The 20,475-nt window shown below is 45.5% G+C and overlaps 1 protein-coding gene across 1 annotated transcript in view; it reads right to left on the bottom strand.

Moving 5' to 3' along the window:
* Positions 1-17,708, bottom strand: part of SLC24A1 (solute carrier family 24 member 1) — a 29,717-nt gene extending 12,009 nt beyond the window's left edge. The window contains exons 1-3 of the mRNA XM_047767105.1: positions 17,409-17,708; positions 13,420-15,444; positions 2,373-2,481 (exon numbers count right to left, since the gene is read on the bottom strand). Of these exons, the coding sequence (XP_047623061.1) occupies positions 2,373-2,481; positions 13,420-15,318 (2,008 nt within the window). The 5' untranslated portion in view covers positions 15,319-15,444; positions 17,409-17,708. The remainder of the gene's footprint in view (positions 1-2,372; positions 2,482-13,419; positions 15,445-17,408) is intronic.
* Positions 17,709-20,475: the final 2,767 nt, after the last annotated feature.

The following is a 20,475-nucleotide window of genomic DNA, read 5'->3' as shown; positions in this document are numbered from 1 at the left end:
GGGTCCAGGCTGGGCAGGACACATTAGCAGGTCTGGAATTTCCTCCTGTCAACCTGTCTCCTAAACAATCAGCTTGGTTCAGCTGCAGCCACCTCTGGCAAAAGGTTCCATTCTGCAGAGCCATCACTCTGGCATGTGTGGTCGCTCGAAGCATCCCAGTGGGCCTGCTCAGCAAGTCCTTGTCAGAACCAATGTGTCAGGAGGCAGGCACACCACTGCCTCCCTCATCCAGACAGCTCCAGTGCCCCCTTGGCACTGACCAGGCACTGCGGACTTCTGTTGAACAACACATAACTTACCAAAGGAGGGCTCCCTGGTTCCGGTCCTGGTGCTGAAAATATCTGCTGACTGTTGGCTAGAGGAGCTGGCAAGAAAATCACCCCCCCCTTTCTTTCTCCTCCCTCATCACATGCCCCGAACTTTCATTTCCCATGCCACAGAGGAAAGCAGGTCAGCTGCAGGGCCTCTCTCTGTTTCTATCTTTGTCTCTGTCACACACACACACACACACACACACACACACACACGTCTTGAGTGAAATCACATGGAATTCTAGAGGGGCAAAGCCCCTTGCCAAATGAAGAGTTCAGACCACAGATCAGCTCTGTGAAAAGAGTTGGAACACCTGGAAAGCGTGGAAACATCTGGACAGCCATCTGGAAACAGCATATGGAAACACAAACATGTATCTGGAAAGTGCTGGGAACAAAGGCCTTCATCCAAGCTGTGTGTGGTCCCAGCCCCTACTGGGTGGAATCTTGGAATGCAGAATCAGAGCTGCCTTCTCTGAGCAGGTCTGCATCCCAGGTACACCAGCAGTCATTCCTCAGGAGCGCCCTTTCATGCCCACCACACACCCATGCAAGGTGCCAAGCACACTTGTTTTCCTAGGGATGAATGTCACTGGCTCCCCCAGCACTTGTTTCCTCACGTGGCCTCTCAACTCTCAGGGCAGCCGGATCATCTCCTTGGTATCAATCTCCTCTGACCTCAGCCTGGCCTGGCCATCACATAATCCTGTTACAACAAGTAGGCCAACAGACGGCTGCTGGTCATATTCGTGGTCCAGGCAGGGGGCCCTGCCGTGCCATTCCAGAGAGGGTCTTTATCTTTAGGACTGTGCTAGAGTCGGTGATTCCACAAGGAGGGCCACGCCTAACCCTGGGATACAGCTTCCTGTGCCCAAGCCAAACATGTCCCCAGCACTGATCACCCACAGGCTGCCCAGTGCTGTAGACTCTAACCCAGGGTACTATTTTTTTGGAGCTGACACTTGGGGGTGGCCTCTTAAGGATTTTCTAGGGAGAGTTTGATCACCTTGTCTTTGACTCTGCTTTTCGTAGTACAATATGCCTGTTTTAAACAACCAACAACTCACTACTGTATGTGAAGGAGACACTTCAGGGCCTGAAATTCTGAGGCCCCTAAAATTTGTCCCTGGGACTCATGGTCAGTCTCTGTGTCACATTTGGCTCAATTCTCAGCCTCCCGCCCAACTGCACTCTAACTCCTTGGCTTCCGCCCAAAGGCCAACCTTTCTTTGATGGGCCTCCTGCCTGGGTTCCCAGTTCCGCATCACAGTCCCAGAGACAGAGGTGCCCAAGGAGAACAGAAGCGTACCTGAGGATGCTCTTTAAGAGCCTGCAAAGCAAGTTGGGGGCAGCTCTCTGGGGAAGCAGGGTAGAAGGCAGGACTTGGTAAGGTGGATGGTGAGAATCTCAGCTACCTCCATCCATTTGTCAAGTTGGACATCAGCTCCCATTGCACTTTGGACCCTCACTGCTCCCAGAAGTGGTCCTGGCAGCTCCCCAGGGTGTCCTTTGGGATTCCTGGCTCAGGGAGGGGTCAGCAGGCTTCCTAGGAATCCAGAGCTGAACACAGAGCAAAGGGAAGTACCACTCAGAGCTTCCAACTACAGGGCCTTATGGAAGGTCCCCCAGGTGTGGGCCTGACCAGTCAGCCTGAGCCACAGCATCTGGCTGGAGATTCTGTGAGACGCTGGGACTGACTCATGGGAATGGGCTTTATCAGGAAGTCACTTTAGGCAGCCCCAACAGAGACCAGTGCAGGGCACGGGGCACTCTCGGCCTCACTCACTGCCGACAAACTCTTTCGTTTTACAGGAGGGGCACAGAGACAGGGAGATAGAGAGACATGGATGCCTCAGGACCTTGGCTCCTCAGGGCCTTCTCCCGTGAGTATTCCCAGATTGTCTATACCGTTACCAACCACTCTCCTCTTCTAATCCTCTTCCCACTCTCACCCTCAGTTCACCCACAGCCTCTCAGTTCTGCAGGCCCCAGTTTCTGTCCAGCTGCAGGAGGGAAGGCATGGACAGGGAGACCACCCAGGTCTGGGGAAGCCTTGCTTACCTTCCCCCAGAGGGTCCAGGCTGTGGAGCATAAGCTGGTAGATGGTGCTTCGGATGGTGCTGTTGTGCAGAGAGGCCGAGCTGCTCCCTCGGGTCAGCACAGATGGAAGCTGAGCAGGAGAGAGCCACGCAGGCCTCAGTGGGGCCCTGCCCCAGCCAGGGGAGGAGCCACACAAGGGCCTCACTAACCCTGCCTCATCCCGTAGAGATCAGGCCTTAGTCTTAGCCTGGCCCCCTCTCCTTTCACCTCAACAGTGCTTTCTTTCTCAGCCTTCCCTCAACTCTGCCATGACTGGCTAATTCTACATACCAAGTAATCTCACGAGCTCTTAATAGGGAACAGACAAGGTGCACCAAGATCACCACAGTACCAAGGTCTGTCCTCCCCTGTGAGTACACCCTCAAAGCCCACACCTCGCCACACACCTCAAAAAAAGACCCGCTGTGAGTGGACACGGCCCCTCACAGTCCACAAAAATCGTCATGGTGCTTTATCACTGTCCCACCCCCAGAGAGAAGCAAGGCTATAATTCCCATCTATAGAAAAAGCAATGACAACCCTACAAGGCTGGGTGGCTTATCAAAGGTCATGTAAGGCATAAATGAATGAGTCAAGACCAGCACCGAGGTCTTCTGATTACAGCCCTTTCTTTTCTTCCCACGTGCTCAAGAGACCTTCAAAGGCACATACATACACGCATCTATATGGGCAGACACACAGATGTGACACACACTCATTCACAGTATTACAAAAAGAGACAAGAGGCCCCCAAGTAGAGTCACTTGTGCTCTGCCCACATCACCAAACTGAGATGTAAAATACCTGACCTAACTGCAGTTTCAGCCTCTCCAGTGATTACACGTAAACACACCAGTGAGTAATCTACCCAATTACACCCCTGCTGGCCACTAAAGGAAGGTGACCTTGCCTGACACAATCTGGAGCTCTTTTCTATTTGCCAAATGGGATGCTGCCCAACTCACGAATCATTGAATAAAGCCAATTTTATCTTTAAATTTACCCTAATTTTTTTTTTAAACAATAGTAACACACATAGAAACAGCATCTGATTTACAAGGGAACGTCCAAAGATAGACAAACTGCTGGCTGGGTCCCTCCTCCCTCCTTCCCCAACAACCCTCTGGATCTGAACTCTTCTGCCATCTAGTGGCTATGGTGATATAACAGTTCACAACAGGCAGGGATTTTCATTGGAGTGGGGTTTCATTCAGGCCCCAGCTTCTTCTAAGGTCTGCATACTTCTTCCCAAATGCCTCCCATAGGTCCAAAGCAGCTAACACATTTTTCAGAAACCTCAGATGCCCCACTCCCACAACACCCCTCATCTGTTTCTCTTAGTTCTGAGGGCATTCCAAAGCCACAGGTAATTGGGCTTTTAGATCAATCACAGAATGCTGGGGCTATGAAGTGAGACTTGATCAGTCATTTTACTTACGCAGAATCTGAGGCCCAAGCTCACACAGCAAGCCCGTGACAGAGTGAGCAGTGACATTCTGGACTTACTTAGCTCCCAAACTAGCATCTCCTCCAAGGCCACCTGGAGGTGACAGTCCCTCTGACAAAAGAGCTGGTGCCTTCCCTGGCTCACTCTAGCAGCACTTCCAGGAGCTTCCTAGGCCTGAGCCCAGCCCAGGATTCCCAGCATCAGGGCCACAGTACCCCAGGTCTGTGGTCATCCTCTGAGATCCTCCAATGCCCCCACTGGGTCAACTCCACATGACACCCACCTTTAGCTTCTTGTTATTCTGCTGCTCATCCACCACAACTGCCCCATCGCCCAGCTGCAACATGGACAGGAATCACAAGATGTTTAGAGAGACCCTCACCCTTCCGCCTCACTTCCCTCTCTTTCCAGGGAGCCCTTATGTTGGAACACAGAAACACACCCAGAGATAACCTGGTCTCAGGAAATGTCTTCACATGTCTAAACCCCCAACCTGGCCTTATGCAATCTGGCTTCAGCCTGCATGCAGTATTCCCAAATATGTCCACTCACTAAGGTCCAGTAACACCAACTACAGTTGTCTTTCAGTCCCTCAAATGTGCCATCCTCTTTACCCACCTTAAAACCCTCATCACATGGTCCCTCCTCCTCTGTTTTGAACCCTCTTTTCTCCACTCCCCATGTTCCAGGGCTCTATTTACATGTCACCTTCCTCTGGGAAGCTAAGGCACCCATCCATCTAATTCTCTTTTTTGGACTCCTGTTCTTTTCCTTCATAGCACTTTCCCCAATTTATTAGTACATTATTTTTAGGTTGACAAACACAAATAAATTGACTTCCCCACTAAATTCTTGAAGGCAGACTGTTCATTTCATTCATGACACAGGCTTGTATGTCAAGCATGAGAACACTGCCCAGCACTTAGCAAGGGTTCAATAAACATTGGTTGAATGAATGAATGAATGGTCTCCTATATATACCTGATTGATTGCAACTCCTGGTCCCTTGTTCATGCTTTTCCCCTCTGCCTAAATGCCTTCTTCATTCCCCTATGCCTACCAATTTTTCAGAAAATTCAGGGTGAATTCTTAATAAAGCCCTCCAGAATGGTCCCTGTCGCCACTACCCCAACCCTCACTCCAGTTCTGTACAATACTTCTCTCCTCAAAGTTGTATAATGACAGTGACACATTTTGTGGTACCAAAATGTAGCTCCATAATTAAATAAGTGCTAGTGTTCTGGGGAAGCTGTAGGGCAGCTAGCTGGGGAAGGAGCAAGCCCTAGAAAATCCAAGATAAAGAATCATTAAGTCCACAGTACTTTCTAAATGGACCATGAGTTTGCCACTTCACATTTACTGTCTTGTAATACCATTCAAACTTTAAAAAAAAATAAAAATAAACAACTGTTCATATATATTGACTACCCAGTTAGACTCCATGTTTTTTTGAACTATGATATAGTCACCTCTGTTCCCCTGAGCTGTGGCATAGTGTCTAGCACAGAGTACAAGCTCAGTAAAGGAGAGCTGAATGAGAAGATACGCCCAAGTGACCTCCAGCGCCATCTTCAGGCAGCAGGGTCACTAATGGCTGCCCCTCATAATTGTCTTTACCTTCCCATTGCCTCTCCCACTCCACCAACCTCGACAGCCAGAACTGGACTTGCTACACTCCCTTCTCTGCCTAATCAGAAAATATAGAAAATACTGCCTGATCCAGGGCCACCCACCTACTAATCCATCCAATTTCTTCATTCATTCAGTTATTTCCCAAGCACCTGTTGTTTACCTGGCACTGTACTAGTGCTGTAGGGATACAGAGATGTTTAGGACATGGATTCTAATTACAGAAAGGAAGTGAGACCAATGATAATGCCAATACATGACAAAGCAGAATATGCCTGAAGAGATGAGAGGCACAGATGAAGCTTCTGTTCTGGGATGGACAGGGAAGCCTTCTGAAAGTAGGTAAGATTTGGGTCATCTTTGAAGGATGGGAGAGGTCTGAATGCTTGGATACACACTGTTGAATGAATGAACTAACGAACAAACAAACATACAAATGAATTAAAGCAGAAATAACCAATCTGAATATGGGGGGCAGGCACTGTGGATATTCTGAACAGATCCCCTGACTCCCTCATGATGCACCTCTAAGTTTGCTGGGATCCTGGAGGCTATAGCACCAAACCCCACTGCCCAGCCACCTCACTATTTATCATGCCCACCTCTCACCCAATGAGTTGTTGGAGGCAAGGAACTACATGAGGCCAGGCTACTCTTTGCAATGGCTGGTTCTGTCCACAAAGGGGCAGGAGAGACCTGTGCCCCATAAAGCACATGTCTAATGATTTCTCTACCATTCAGATTTATTTAAATCAAAATACTTTTCCTGTTCACTGTTCACTGCACATATGAATATCTCCTAACCTTAGTATGCGCTTCTAATTTTCTGAAGCCCTTCACGTTTTCTCATTCAATACAACTAACTCTGTGAAATAGACAAGAATAAGTACTATTATAGCTATTCTGGCAGATGACAACACTGATATACAGAAAGATTCTGACTTGATGACAGTGACAGCATGATAGAGACAGAACCCCGATCTCCTAAACTCTATTCAGAGGTTTGTTTTGTGGTTTTTACTAAATCACATTTCTTTTCCCAAGCATAAATAAGGAAGTCAGGTTTACATTTCCTAATGGCTCTGTTTCAAATTAATGACATTTCAAATAAATGGATGCAAATGTTTGTCCGCATTTGAGTGTGACTGAAAGATCCATTTATGGGTAGCTGTACCGGCAAGTAGGTGCTTTCAGAATATGCCCTTATTGTAAACACATTCGCATATCCACCTCTTACATCAAACCAATCATCCTCCTCTTTCTTTAGCCCCACCATCCCACCTTCTCCTTCTCCTCATTAAAATTAGCCAAGGAGCTAAGGAAAAAGAAGATGTGCCAGCCAAGCCCCCAACACCTGTGACACAACTTAATGAAAATAAACAACAGGATCTCTTACAGCCATTCATGGAGACCTGGGGTGGCAAACGTGGCAGCCTCTCTGGGGCTTGTTCCCCTGACCTCCAACACCTGTCTCCCACTGAGGTAGCAGCTAATCACTGACCTCTCCTCTTCTAGACCATCCATGATTCATTTCCTGCACCACATATTTCAGTCTGTGTTTTTGTTTGTTTGTTTTTGGCTATGGCATTCAGCAGCTTGATGTGGGATCTCAGTTCCCAGATTAGGGATTGAATCCAGACTGCAGAGGTAAACATGCCAGGTCCTAACTAGTAGACCACCAGGGAACTCCCAAGTCTGTGATTTTTTTTTGTTTTTTCAGGGCCACACTCGGGGCATATGGAGGTTCCCAGGCTAGGGGTCTAATCAGAGCTACAGCTGCCGGTCTACACCGCAGCCGCAGCAACGCCAGATCCCAGCGACATCTGTGACCTACACCACTGGTGTTGCTCATGGCAACACCAGATCCTTAACCCACTGAGCGAGGCCAGGGATCGAACCCGCAACCTCATTGTTACTAAATGGATGTTTCTGTTGTGCCATGACAGGAACTCCTGTGATTTTTTTTTTTTTTAAACATACATTTAACAAAGATTTAATGAATCCCTGATATGAGTCCTACCTTAACCCACCCGAGTAATCTTGCACCCTGATCCACTCATCTGTCTTGGTTAGAAACCCAAGTCTACCCAAATCCCTCCCTATTCCTTCATAGTTCATGTTCAATTAGCTATCAGACCTAGTTCCTAAAAGTCCTCAAATTTGGCCTCGTCTCTCCATTCTCCTGCCTACGACCCTGCAACAGCCTTCTGACTCCTGATCTGTTCCTCTCCTGGTTCACTGTTCACCCCTCAGCCAGAGTGATTTTCTGAGCCAAGCATGTCATGTTCCTCCCCCATGTTCTGTGGGCTCAGCGTTCTCAAGAAGGAGTCCACACTCCTTAGCTGAGCACACACTAATCTCTTGCTTACCTCTAGTCCAGTGTTGTCTAATACCAATAGAAGACAAGCCATATACCTAATTTTTAATTTGTTAGTAGCCACATTTTTAAAAAGTAAAAGAAATGTGAAAATAATAATGTACTTAACCCAATATATCAAAAATATGATTTAACATGTAATTAATATAAAAATATTAATGAGCTATTTTACTTTTTTAATATTAATCTTTTGAAACCCAATGTCTATTTCATACTTATAGCACATATCAGTTCAGACTAGCTCCATTTCAAGAGCTCAGTAGGTGCATGTAGCTAGCGGCTGTTATATTGGTGTGCATCTATAGTCTCTTCATGCTTTCTCACTCCCCTGGCTTTTACACATGCCTGGCAGACACCTACCCCTTTTTCAGTCAGCCAACTCCTGCTTGTCCTTCAAGATTCAGCTAAGCATCACCTCCCCTAGGAAGTCTTCCCTGACTTTCTGGTCTGTTGAGATGTCCACTCCCAGTGCTAAATCCCTCAGTACTTACCATATCATACACATGATATGGTAAATATTAGTTTTGCTTTTCTGTCATCCCCATAAAGGAGGATTTATTGCAGAGCTGATGAATATTAAACTTCAGGGCCCATCTCTACCCTACACAAAACCTTTCCAAGGCCTTGTATTTAATTTAGCAGCAATGTTTTATATTCCTTTTTTTAAAAAGTGTCAGGCCCCACAAAACCTGAATCAACTCCTAGCTAGTCAGCTAGGTTGACCTCCTTGAGGGCTGGGACTGTGCCTTCTTTCTCACTGTATCCCCAGACCCTAAACAGGCCTCATATGAAGATATTCCATAAATGTCTGTCAAATGAATGAACATCAGAGCTCTTTAGGGTTTAATTCTAAACTATCTCTTTCTCTCTCCCTTTCTCTCCCTCTTCCCATAGCCCCCACCCCACCCCCGCCACTCTCTCTTTCAGAGCAGCATCAGTTGGTCCTTGATTGTAATAATCATACATTTGTTGGTGATTCACAAATTTATATTTCTAGCCCTGACCTTGTATATAAGCTTTAAGGCCATTTGTGCACCTGCCTCTTATACATACCCACTTGGAGGTGATATAAACACTCAAACTCACCATTCCAAGTGGGAGCTTTTGGAATCTGTTCTTCCTGTAGTCTGCCGTTTCTCACTAGATGGCGCCACCATCCACTCTGCTGCTCAAGCCAAAACCTTGACTTGGGCTCACTCACCCTTGACATCCACATCATCACTGAGTCCAGATTATTTTGTCTTCAAGTCATCTCTCAAAGATACACACACACACGATGGATGTTCACAACAGCCTTCTAACTGGACTCCCTGCTTCCACTCTTATACATCTACAATTCATTTTGTGCACAGCTGTTAGAGTAACCTTCTAAATACGACTCATTAGGAGTTCCTGTTGTGGCGCAGAGGAAACGAATCCGTCTAGGAACCACGAGGTTTGGGGTTCAGCATGACTCATTACATCAGTCCCACTGAACTTCAGATAAAACCCAGACTCTGAATCTGATCCACAAGACCTTGCATGAAGCAGCTCCCACTCCCCCTCTAGCGTTATTCTGTACCACTCTCCCCTGACTCACTAACCATACTGGCCTCCAATTCTTTCTTCTAATGCATCAAGCTCTTGCCCTGCTCTGAGCTTTTGCCAATGCTGTTTCCTCTTCTGGAATTCTTCCCTATGGCCTGGCTTCCCTTCTCATGTACAGATGTCTGTGTGGACTTCGCCTCCTTCACGCTCCTGCTCTCCCTCGCTAACGGGGGCCCACCACCTCCAGTCACTCTCCATCACTGCTTATTTACTTCACAGCACTTCCCATACTCAGAAAAATCTTGTTAACTTATTTATCATCCATATGGCCACTCCTCCACACTAGAACATTTTCTGTTAGTTTTATATTTCCAATTTATTCAGGTGACAGAGCACCCAGATATCATGCCATTCCATGTAGAACACCATGAATATCTAATTTCATATTTAATCCTGTAACATACACCAGAAGAAGAGATTACTCTGTTGCATTAATACATGTAAAATCTTCTACAAGCATGCACACATCCATGGAAACAAGCTATCTTACCAGGCATGGTCGGTTGTTGAGTTATTCAATATTGAGTTAATATTTGTTTGTTTCTTATGTATTTATTTTGTCATCTGCTGGCACCCATCAGCAGATGCATGCTGAAAGCTTAAGAAAATTTTATGAGGAAAAGAAGCCTTAAAATTGAGAATGTGATTCTTACCATATTTTCCTGATAACTTGGGGGGGAAGCTGTTACTGAAGGAGTGAAAGGAAGGAACCCCTCAGCCTAGCTAGGATGGGTTCTTTGGGAGCACAGTGGATTGCTTACAAGCAAGCAGAGGCAGGCCCAAAGAGGCCCAGCACTCTGTCTCCAGAGCAGACAGCTGGCAGTACAGCCCACTGACGGGAACCCTTGGGGCAAATGTTAACCCTGGCACAAGAAAGGGTTGAACTGGCTCCAAAGGAGGCACCAGGTTTGTCTAGTTGAGTTTCCTGCTGGTTGGTTTAATTAAAAAAAAAAAAAAATGCCAGGAAGAAAATAGCCTGCAATGCACTTAAGAAAGAGTGGCAGATTTTTCCTGGAGTTTCACGCCCTGAAGTATTCCTGGGGGCAGAATGTGGGTCTGCCGTTTTGTAAGGAGCAGGGACCAGGCTTATTCCCACCTTGCATATCTATTCACCACTGGTGTGTCCCACAGAGCTATCTTGTCCAACAGAATCTCATGCGGATGGCTCATCCTTTCTAGCTAAGCTTGTGTTCTCTCTAAAAAGAAGGGCCTGTCATCCTTCAAATACAAACAAGGCTTTTCAATCAGTCTAGAGCCTTAACTTTGGCCTCCTGCTGCTATATGAGGTCAAGGCAAGTCAGATATTTAACATATATGGCCCAAACAAATACACTGAGAGCTTCAAAACCTGGTATAAAGTCTCAGAACAAGCTAAGTCAGACTGTGTTGATAACTACACAAACATTTATCATTTCTCCATTGAGTTCATAAAAGGCATCCTCAAAGAAATACATGTCACCTTGATAATGTTGTCTGAAATATTTTTAGCTTTAATTTTTTTTTCTTTTGCAGCCAGTGTCAAAAGAAAGACTAAAATAGTTCCTGTATGTCTGTGTTCGATGCTACATCATTTATTTTTCCTGGAAATACTCTTAAGTAAATTATGATTAGAATCATTTCCCCCAAGACTTTATCTTGCTTCTAACTTATCAGAGCAGAATAAAAAGTAAAGTAAAAGGTCCCTAGCTAAGAAACTCCACAGGTAGTAGCTGGGTGAAGAAGCGAATCATTCTCTGCTGATTTTAGGTTTCCAGATTGTTCAGGAAGGACAACACCTGTGAGCATGTTTTCTTAGTGAAACACTACATGGACATCCCTACTCATTTCCTTATTATCCGTGGCTGCTGTCACGCTACAATAACAAGTTTGAGCAGTCGTAATAGAGACCAGATGGCCTGCAAAACCTATAATATTTACTGCCTGGCCCTTTACAGTAAAAGTCTGCCAACCTCCGCACTTATTCATCCTATTCACTTTACAGATGAGCAATCTGAGACCTGGATGAAAAACAAAGTGACTTTATAGCACTTTGCAATGTTCCCTTTATCATGGTTACTCTTGTCTATGCCTGTACCTTCTACTAGAGGGGGCACAGTCTTTTCTATTTCCCACATCGCCTTTAAGTGCTTAAAAATAAAAGTTTGTGGAAGTTCCCCTGCAGCATCGCAGGTGAAGGATCTGGTGTTGTCACTGCAGCGGCTTGGGTCGCTGCCGTGATGCTGGTTCAATCCCTGGCCCAGAGAACTTTCATGTGCTGTGGGTACAGCCAAAACAAAGGAGGAGGAGGAGCAGGAGGAGGGTGAGGAGGGATTTGAAAACTGCTGGCCCTTGTATATCAAGGCATAAGATGCTTTCTCACAGAAGAGTACCAGGCTTCATGGCCACCTCAGCAAAGCCTGTCCTGAGAATTTCATTAGGAAGAAGGCCCTGTTTTCTCATATTAAATGATGTAATGCTCTGAGCTTCCCTTTCTTTTTTAAGCCTTTAGGTTTTTAGAGCAATGATCTGGAGGCAAATAGCACTGAATGGGGAGTCAGGATACTGGGTTCCCATTCCTGTTCAGATACCTTCTGGCTTTCCAACATGGGACAGGATATTTCTCCTCTGTGGGCCATCTGCAAATACATACTAATTGGAGCTTGACTGACCATATCAGACAAATAACCACCGTGCTGGGCCTGCCAGAACTGAACTCACTAGACACAAGACTTTATCGATGAATGTTAGAGCTAGACAGAACATTTGGTGATTAGTTGGGCTCTGCATTCTCCTAGAGATGGAAAAGGATCTGTCCAAGGTCACACAGGTAGAGGCAGAATCAGATTACAACCAGGTTTCCTGACTCTCAATTCCCTGCTCTGAACACCACACATATCACAAAAATCCTAAAGGAAGTACATTTCATTTCCTTTGTATCATGTATCTCTGAGACACGTTGTTGAGTTTGGTCTCTATCCTGCTCACTCATCAAAACTGCTCTGGATTAAGCAGCTAAGTCCTTCCACTCTTTGCACGCAAAATTCTACTCACATTAGTGGCTTTTCTGAGATCTGAAAGGGCAGGCTATGAGCCAACTTTGCACAAACTCACCCTTAAGAAGAAGTAGAGAAATGGGGTCTGTGTTCCCTAGGGTATCCTCACTTTGGAGTCTGAAGGAACAAGACACTTTTGAGATGAAGTTTTAGAGATCACTTCCCCAATTTATTTCATTGCCCAGATTATTGAATTGTTCAATGAATTTAGCAGGAAGGTTCCTCACAGGGGCAGAGAAATTCTTAGAAAGGAACTTTGGAGCCAGAAGAAAGCCCCAGAGTTGCAGCTCTCAGTATCTGGTGTATAGTCAGCACAGAGAGAGGGGCTCAGTTCCCAGGGCTGGCTCTTCAGCGGATGGAGTTCCCATCTTCTCCAATATTTTAGAAACAAAACAAAACTCAAAGAGCCTCCCCTTCTCAGACCCCACCCAGGCCACCAGCCCCTCTAGGTCTGGAATGTGAACAAACAGGATTAAATGAAAATGAGCATGCTAGAAAAACCCTAAACACCATGCACATGGAAGAGATTATCATTCCCCCGCCCCGCCCCCAGCCTGATATTTCCTTGGACATTCTTCAAAGTCCAGCTCAAATGTCACTTCCAAAGACCCAATCAGACCACCCCCAGTTTATCCTGGCTCCACCATCTGTATGCTGTGTGACCTTGAGCAAATCGTTTGACTTCATTTGGCCTCAGTTTCTTCCTCTGCCAATGGGAGGATCATAGTAATAACCATTTTATAGGGTGATTGGGGGTTGAGCCAAGGTCACTCTTCAAAAGCTTGAGCACAGTGCCTGGCAAAGTACAGGATTCTATAAATACTGAGTGAACAGCAAGGGGAACCAGAACACTCATCTCTTGAGGTCTGACCCAGCACTTTCCTTTCTTCGGTCCCTGGCCTTCCCCACCTTTTTGCCCAAAAGGGGTTAGAGAAGCCTAAGCCAGTCTGTCCTTACCTTGCTGAGGTCCCCTAGGGCCATGACCTTGGCCACTGGCCTCTTGTTGAGTTGCTCCTTCACCCAGAGCCCAAGCTGTTTGTTCCACTTCATGGTGAACACATAGAGAGCATAGGCCAGCAGCAGCAGCAGGCTCTCCCACCAGGCAATGAGGCTATCCAGGAAGAAGAAGATCAGCATCATTAGGTCAAGGATGTAGAAAGAGATGTCACGGAACAAGGGCCACCAAGTGAGGTTGAGGATCTCCCGGGAGAAAAGGGCACAAGTGCCAATGACAAACAGGATGTTGAACACTGCAGAGCCCACTATGGTGCCGATGCCCACATTGCTGTGGGAGATGAAGACGCCGATGAGGGAGGTAAAGAGCTCGGGGGCAGAGCCTCCAGCAGCCATGAATGTGGCCCCTGCCACATCCTCAGAGATCTGCAGCTTGTCTGTGATGACACCTAGGGCTGGGACAAAGTACTCGTCACACACGATGGCCAGGGCTACAAACACATACATCATGCCAAAAATGTGCAGGACCACCCAGCCCTGCCTTCGCTCCTCTACACTGAACAGGTCTTGGGGATATTCTGCCTTGGGGTGGAGGTCTGGCTGGCTGGTAGGCAGCAGTGAGGGACTGAGACTGGGTGCCTCTGGGATAATGGCTGTTGTCAGACTCGGGGAGGAGGCAGTGGGCACGGCTGCAACTGGCTCTACAACCACACAGTGACGGACCTGAGTGGTCGGATTTACCCTGACCCTGGGAGTTACTGGGGTGCTGGCAGCTGTGGACGGGTTTTTCGCCAGCCCCCAGAAAGTGGCTGAGGATATTCTGAAGATGGGTGTACTGGTTCTGTATAAGGGATGCCTAGCTTTCCAAGCAGCAGTAGAGCCTTTTGTTTCTGCTGGGCTGCTGCCTATTGTGGTGGTTATTGTCATTTGCCCTTCAGAGATGGCTGTGGTATGCTCCAGGACCATTTCTTGGGGTGTTGTCATCTTGTTTTTTTCCACTAACCCCCAGCGGCTGGTTGAGCTGTCATTGTCCACTCTTCTGGGGGTAGTTAGGGTGTTCTTTTCCACCACATTCCTTGGAGAAGTCATGATGTCTGCTTCAAAGTCATTTGTCAGTAAAGTTGGGGTGTTAGCAGTCATTCCCTTGAAAGGAGGTGGAGTGGTTTCCTCCACTAGTCTCTTGGAGGGGTTGGTTTCCAATATTTTGTTGGTTGCCATTATTTCACTCTCTTTCACTGTTGTTCTGGGGGTGATCTCATGGCTCCCTGTCCTTGTCATGACTGTGAATGGGGCATAACTGTTTACCATTCTACCAAGTGGTGTTGGGGTGTATTTCTTCACCTTTCCCCTGGCTAGACTTGGGCGGTAGCTCTTCACTTCTGCTCCGGGTATTGTTGGGGTGTAATTCTTTACTGCTGGTCTGCTCAAAGTTGGAGTGTAGTGATTCAGTGCTCCACTGGGTGTGACTGGGGTGTGTTCCTTCACTTTTTCCATGCCTGCTGCTGTCTGGCTATAGTCACTCTTGGGTATTGTTGGAATGATTCTGGCTACTCTTCTGGGTGTACCAGGGGTGTTCTCCGTTATGCCAGGTGTTGTTTCATCTCTGCCCACTGTGACTTGGGGTGCCAGTGTCTCACTCTCCATTTCAGAGCTAGATTTTGGAGTGTCACTGCTCACCATCATCATCGCATTGTTGGGGAGGTCTCGGTTGGCTAGTTTTACAGTAGGGTGCTGTGAAGAGACTGCTGCCCACAGTGAGGGGAGGTCCCGGGGGCTCCTTAGGTGCTGGTAGGTGGAGCCGATGATCAATATTCCCAATAGGAAGAGGAGGCGACTCCAATGAAGCCGCTTTGGCCAGAGTAACCGCCTCTCCTGCACCCCAATCCTGATCAATTTCCTCATGATGGGCTGTTATGCCTGGTTACACAAAGCCTCTCATTTTGTCCACTGAAAGATGGGGCCTTCTCTGGGATTCAAATTAGTAATCAGAGATTTCTCCATGAACCCCAGCTGGGGATAACCACAAACCTAGAAAGAAAAAAGAATAGGAAAAAAAAAAGAGGTTATTTGCTCCTAATAGGAAAGCTAGGATCCACCAAACCTTTACTCAGAAGACAACCACTGCCCCTTGTTCCAGGAGTCAACGCTTGCTCATGGGAAAAAAGCATCTTGGGGTCCTCTGCTGTGTAGGTAAGCCAGCAGCCCAAGTTCCTGAGCTGGGTCCACTCAGTCCTCCCTGAGATCCTTGCAACAAGTCTGCCAGCACTCCTGGGGTTCAACCTGAGTTTCTGGGAGCTCAATCATCTGTAGCTGATGCCCCAGGCCACAAATCTCACCTTAACAAAGGCAAAAAGTAAGGAGACATGATTTTAAGCTTTAGGCAAAAAAGAGGCAGCAGTGGGAGTTCCTATCGTGGCGCAGCAGAAACTAAATCAACCAACTAGGAACCATGAGGTGTCGGATTTGATCCCTGGCCTCGCTCAGTGGGTTCAGGATCATGGTGTTGCTGTGGCTGTGGCGTAGGCCAGCAACTATAGCTCCAATTTGACCCCTAGCCTGGGAACCTCCATATGCCACAGGTGCATCCCTACAAGACCAAAAAAAAAAAAAAAAGAGGCAACAGTGGAAGGCAGTGCCAGTGACATCAAGGCTCTATGTTTTTACTGGACTGACTTAAAATGACACCACCATCATCCATGGAGGACAAACTTAAAGCTTCCTCATGGGAGGAACCTGGGGAATAGAGTCAAAGGCTGGGTTGCCAGCTGCGTTACTTACTAAATATGTCTACCCTGGAGAGTCTGAACCTCAGTGCCTCATCTGTGAAATGGGCATAATAATAATATATGCATTGATCATGCAAAGATTATCTCTGAAAAGACACCTGGAAAAGGGGAACTAAGAGTCAGGGATCAGAGGAAGACTTATTTTCAGTATATCCTATTGTTCAGTTTAACTGTTTAACCTTTTCATCATGCACATGTTATAACAGCACCTTACTATGTAAATAGTAATAACAATACCTATTGTTAAAACATATAAGGTCTGCAAAAAGCATTGTACAGAATCAATTCCCCATAGGGGTTAATTTTACATATGGACTCAAGAGGAAAAAATATTTAAGGCCCTTAAAGAATCCTCAGAGTTCCCGTCCTGGCACAGTGGTTACCAAATCCAACTGGGAACCGTGAGGTTGCAGTTCGATCCCTGGCCTTGCTCAGTGGGCTAAGGTTCTGGCGTTGCCGTGAGCTGTGGTGTAGGTCACAGACGCAGCTTAGATCCCACATTGCTGTGGCTCTGGCATAGGCCGGTAGCTATAGCTCCGATTAGACCCCTAGCATGGAAACCTCCATATGCCGTGGGAAGCGGCCCTTAGAAAAGGCAAAAAGACAAAAAAAAAAAAAAAAAGAATCCTCAATTTATAAGGAAGGCCATAGAAGCCCAGCCCAAATAAATATTTATTAAATCTCTAATCAATGTCCACAGAGTATTACAAGATAGTAACTAGAAATGATCAGTTTTGCATATGAAGAAGTACATTATAAACAAAATGAATATCCCATAGAATCTTAGGTTGTTAAAAGCAGGAGGAACTATGTTTAGTGCAACTTCCCACTTGAGACAAGAAGAAATTGAATTCCAGAAAGGAGATGTAACTTGCTCAATGTCACATAGCAAGTGAGTATCACTGCATGTAAGTTTCTAATGCCCCAATCTTTCTAGCATACCACATTAATTAGCAATGCAAATACAATTGTCTTAAAAAGCAAAAGAGGGACAAGCAAAAGAAGTATGGATAAGTTAACTTCTTTCTTTGTCCTTGATTCCTATAATTATGTTTTCACCATCTCTCTGTCCACCCTGTCCCTTGCCATAAACTCATCACTTTGAATTTCCTAAAGAAACTTCACAGAGTTCTAGTGTGCCTGTGTTATGTAATAGAGCTATGCCACCACCCCAGCTGATCCCTCCTACCTAACCACATAATTTACCTTAAAATCTGGACATCTGGGTGTCCTCTCAGTTCTGAAAAGTCATCAGAATCCAGGGTCTCAGAGAGTAGGTCTGAAGCTGGATAGCAAGGAACACCCCATTCTCCCACCCTCAGCTCCCCTATGGAATCCTAATTAAAGGCAGGGTCAGGTGTGAAGGGCATATCAGGGGAAAGATATCCAATCCCTGCTAATACCCACCTCTAAGAAGCTTATCAGGGCATTGTACAAGTTCTGGGTCCCACTGCCTCTGCCAGAGCCTGAGACAGTGGGCCTTTCACTAAGGACACAGATAGGATCTCCATGGGCCCCTGTATTCAAAGAGGAAGCTAGAGGAACGTTCCAAACTTATTTCTAAGCCCTGAGAAGGACAGGAGGTCCGCAGTTCCCATGCTTGGGGAAGGAAAGATTTGGAAAGATTCAGAGGCACTCTGTGGGAACCAAGAGAAAGTGCCTGGGGCTCAAAAGATCAGAAAACCTCAGTTAGCACTAGGCTCTATTTGCTACTGTGTGATTCTAAAAGTAATTTAAATGTAAATGTGGAGATAATAACAACTGTCCTACCTATTTGTAGGGTGGATGTGAGAACCAAAGTTAAAAAATGAGAGAATATTTACTCAAATTTGCTGTGAATCTAAAACTGCTTCTAAGAAATAAAGTCTGTTTTTTAAAATGAAAAAATATGGGGGAAACACTTTACAAACTTTAAAGCATTTCACACATGAAAAATATTTTAGGCCTAAGGGAAATCCCTGGGGGATAGGGCACAGGCTGGGACATCCTGTTGACTAGAAAAAACAAAACCTCACAACCTCAAAGTTAAGAATTAGGTTTTACTTGGGGTATTACTGAGGACTTAAGCCCAAGATACAGTCTCTCAGATACCTCTGAAGGACTGATCCAAAGAGGTAAGGGGGAGTTCCCGTCGTGGCGCAGTGGTTAACGAATCCGACTAGGAACCATGAGGTTGAGGGTTCAGTCCCTGCCCTTGCTCAGTGGGTTAAGGATCCGGCATTGCCGTGAGCTGTGGTGTAGGTTGCAGACGCGGCTCGGATCCCGCGTTGCTGTGGCTCTGGCGTAGGCCGGTGGCTACAGCTCCGATTCAACCCCTAGCCTGGGAACCTCCATATGCCGCGGGAGCGGCCCAAGAAATAGCAACAACAACAACAACAACAACAAAGACAAAAGACAAAAGACAAAAAAAAAAAAAAACAAAGAGGTAAGGGGAGAACCAGGATATACACAAGCTTTTGCAAAAGATAACCAGGGAGTCGAACATCAAAAGATTACTGCTGGTTAAGGAAAAACCAGACATCTCAAGTTAACAAGTTTAGTGCTTTTCTATGTATGTGAATATACAAGAGTTTGGACTTATGAAATTATTCCTTTAATGTTCATCTTAACTATCTAGAGCCAATAGCCTGCTTATCTCCATTCTGAGTTCCCCTCAGGGTGTACCATGGAAGGAGGACCATCTGCAGGGGCTGATGGTCTAAACGTTCTGTGTTTACTGATAAGGCAAGTGATATTCTTTGTCCACAGCACCCCCTCTTGGTCATAAATTTAATCAACATTTAAGAGGCATTCATAACCAATTTTGTCCCGTGGCACTAGGAAGGCTCGTTCCTAGATCAGGCAAAGATTCTGTTGATAGGCCGTTCAATGTGCTAATTTTTGGATCAGACCCTGTTAATACTCTAAAATAGTCTGAACTGCCTGTCTTACTGGTCTACTGTGATCCAGGAAATGTTTTCCCTTGTTGCTTCTTCCCATATGTAGACTTACTTGTACTATAATTATTCTATGTAGAGTTACATATATGATCAAGTGCCTCAAGACATGTAGTCATCATAATTTTGTTGTAGTTCTAGGTTACATATGGGGTAATGCAAGAGAAAGGATATAAGTACTATAGCTAGTAATGTTAATAAAGTCATAGTATAGCAGAGAGAGGCATGAGGCATAAATAATTTGAAAACAACAAGAGTGAACATATTAAAACAATGATCAGTATAACTAGTTGTAATCTGGTCACAAAAAGCTATCAAGTCCACAGGGGAGCCAGCTGGAGAAGCCAAATTCTGGGGATCAGGTAAAGATTTGGTTCACAAAGGTATAATTTATCAACATGTAGGTCAGTTAGTATATAAAAGTCTCTGGAAAACGGATGATTAAAAGCCACCATAAGTTTCAGAAAAAAACATATAAAATTATAAATCATATTTATAGGCTCATTCAGTCCCATGTAATTAACTTCTATTTATCTGGATGAAGTCATCAGGTTTTCCATTAGAGTTTTGTTAATTTCATACTACATTAGTTCAGCTGTATAATCCAAAAGTCATCAGAAACTTCTATTTGCCAGAAAGTCCATTTTATGAATCCTCATTTTCTAAAAGCATCAGAGGTAAAACAATGGTTATCTAAAAAGTGACAAAAGACTTGTAATGACATGGTTAAAGATCTAATTACAATGGAACTGACGAACAATTTGGATATTTCTGACATACAACATTTTAAGGTAGTAACTAGAATTATGACTGATAACATTATACCAAGACATGTCAGACTTTTAGGAATTCCATGTAAATTTTGAAATATCTATATTAATGAAATTTACCCATACAATATAACCAAAGAGGTTTATCTCTAATCACTTGACAATGATTCTCAAGTAATTAAACATACCAAATAAGCCTAATTAGTTTAATATTTCTTCTTTGAGATATTTCAGAGGACCTTTGAAGCATCCCAAAGTTAGCTGGAGGTCAAAGGAAATTTTATTTAGAATTTGACTAGGGGAACTGTGGCAAAGATATTAAAAAGCTTTTGTGTGTGTGTGTGTGTTTGCCATTTCTTGGGCCACTCCCGTAGCATATGGAGGTTCCCAGGCTAGGGGTCGAATAGGAGCTGTAGCCACTGGCCTACGCCAGAGCCACAGCAACTCGGGATCCGAGCCACGTCTGCAACCTACACCACAGTTCACGGCAATGCCGGATCCTTAACCCACTGAGCAAGGGCAGGGACCGAACCTGCAACCTCATGGTTCCTAGTTGGATTCGTTAAC

The sequence above is a fragment of the Phacochoerus africanus genome, chromosome 2 (genome assembly GCF_016906955.1).
Source record: "Phacochoerus africanus isolate WHEZ1 chromosome 2, ROS_Pafr_v1, whole genome shotgun sequence".
Taxonomy (NCBI): domain Eukaryota; kingdom Metazoa; phylum Chordata; class Mammalia; order Artiodactyla; family Suidae; genus Phacochoerus; species Phacochoerus africanus.
This window is presented reverse-complemented; position numbering and strand designations above follow the sequence as displayed.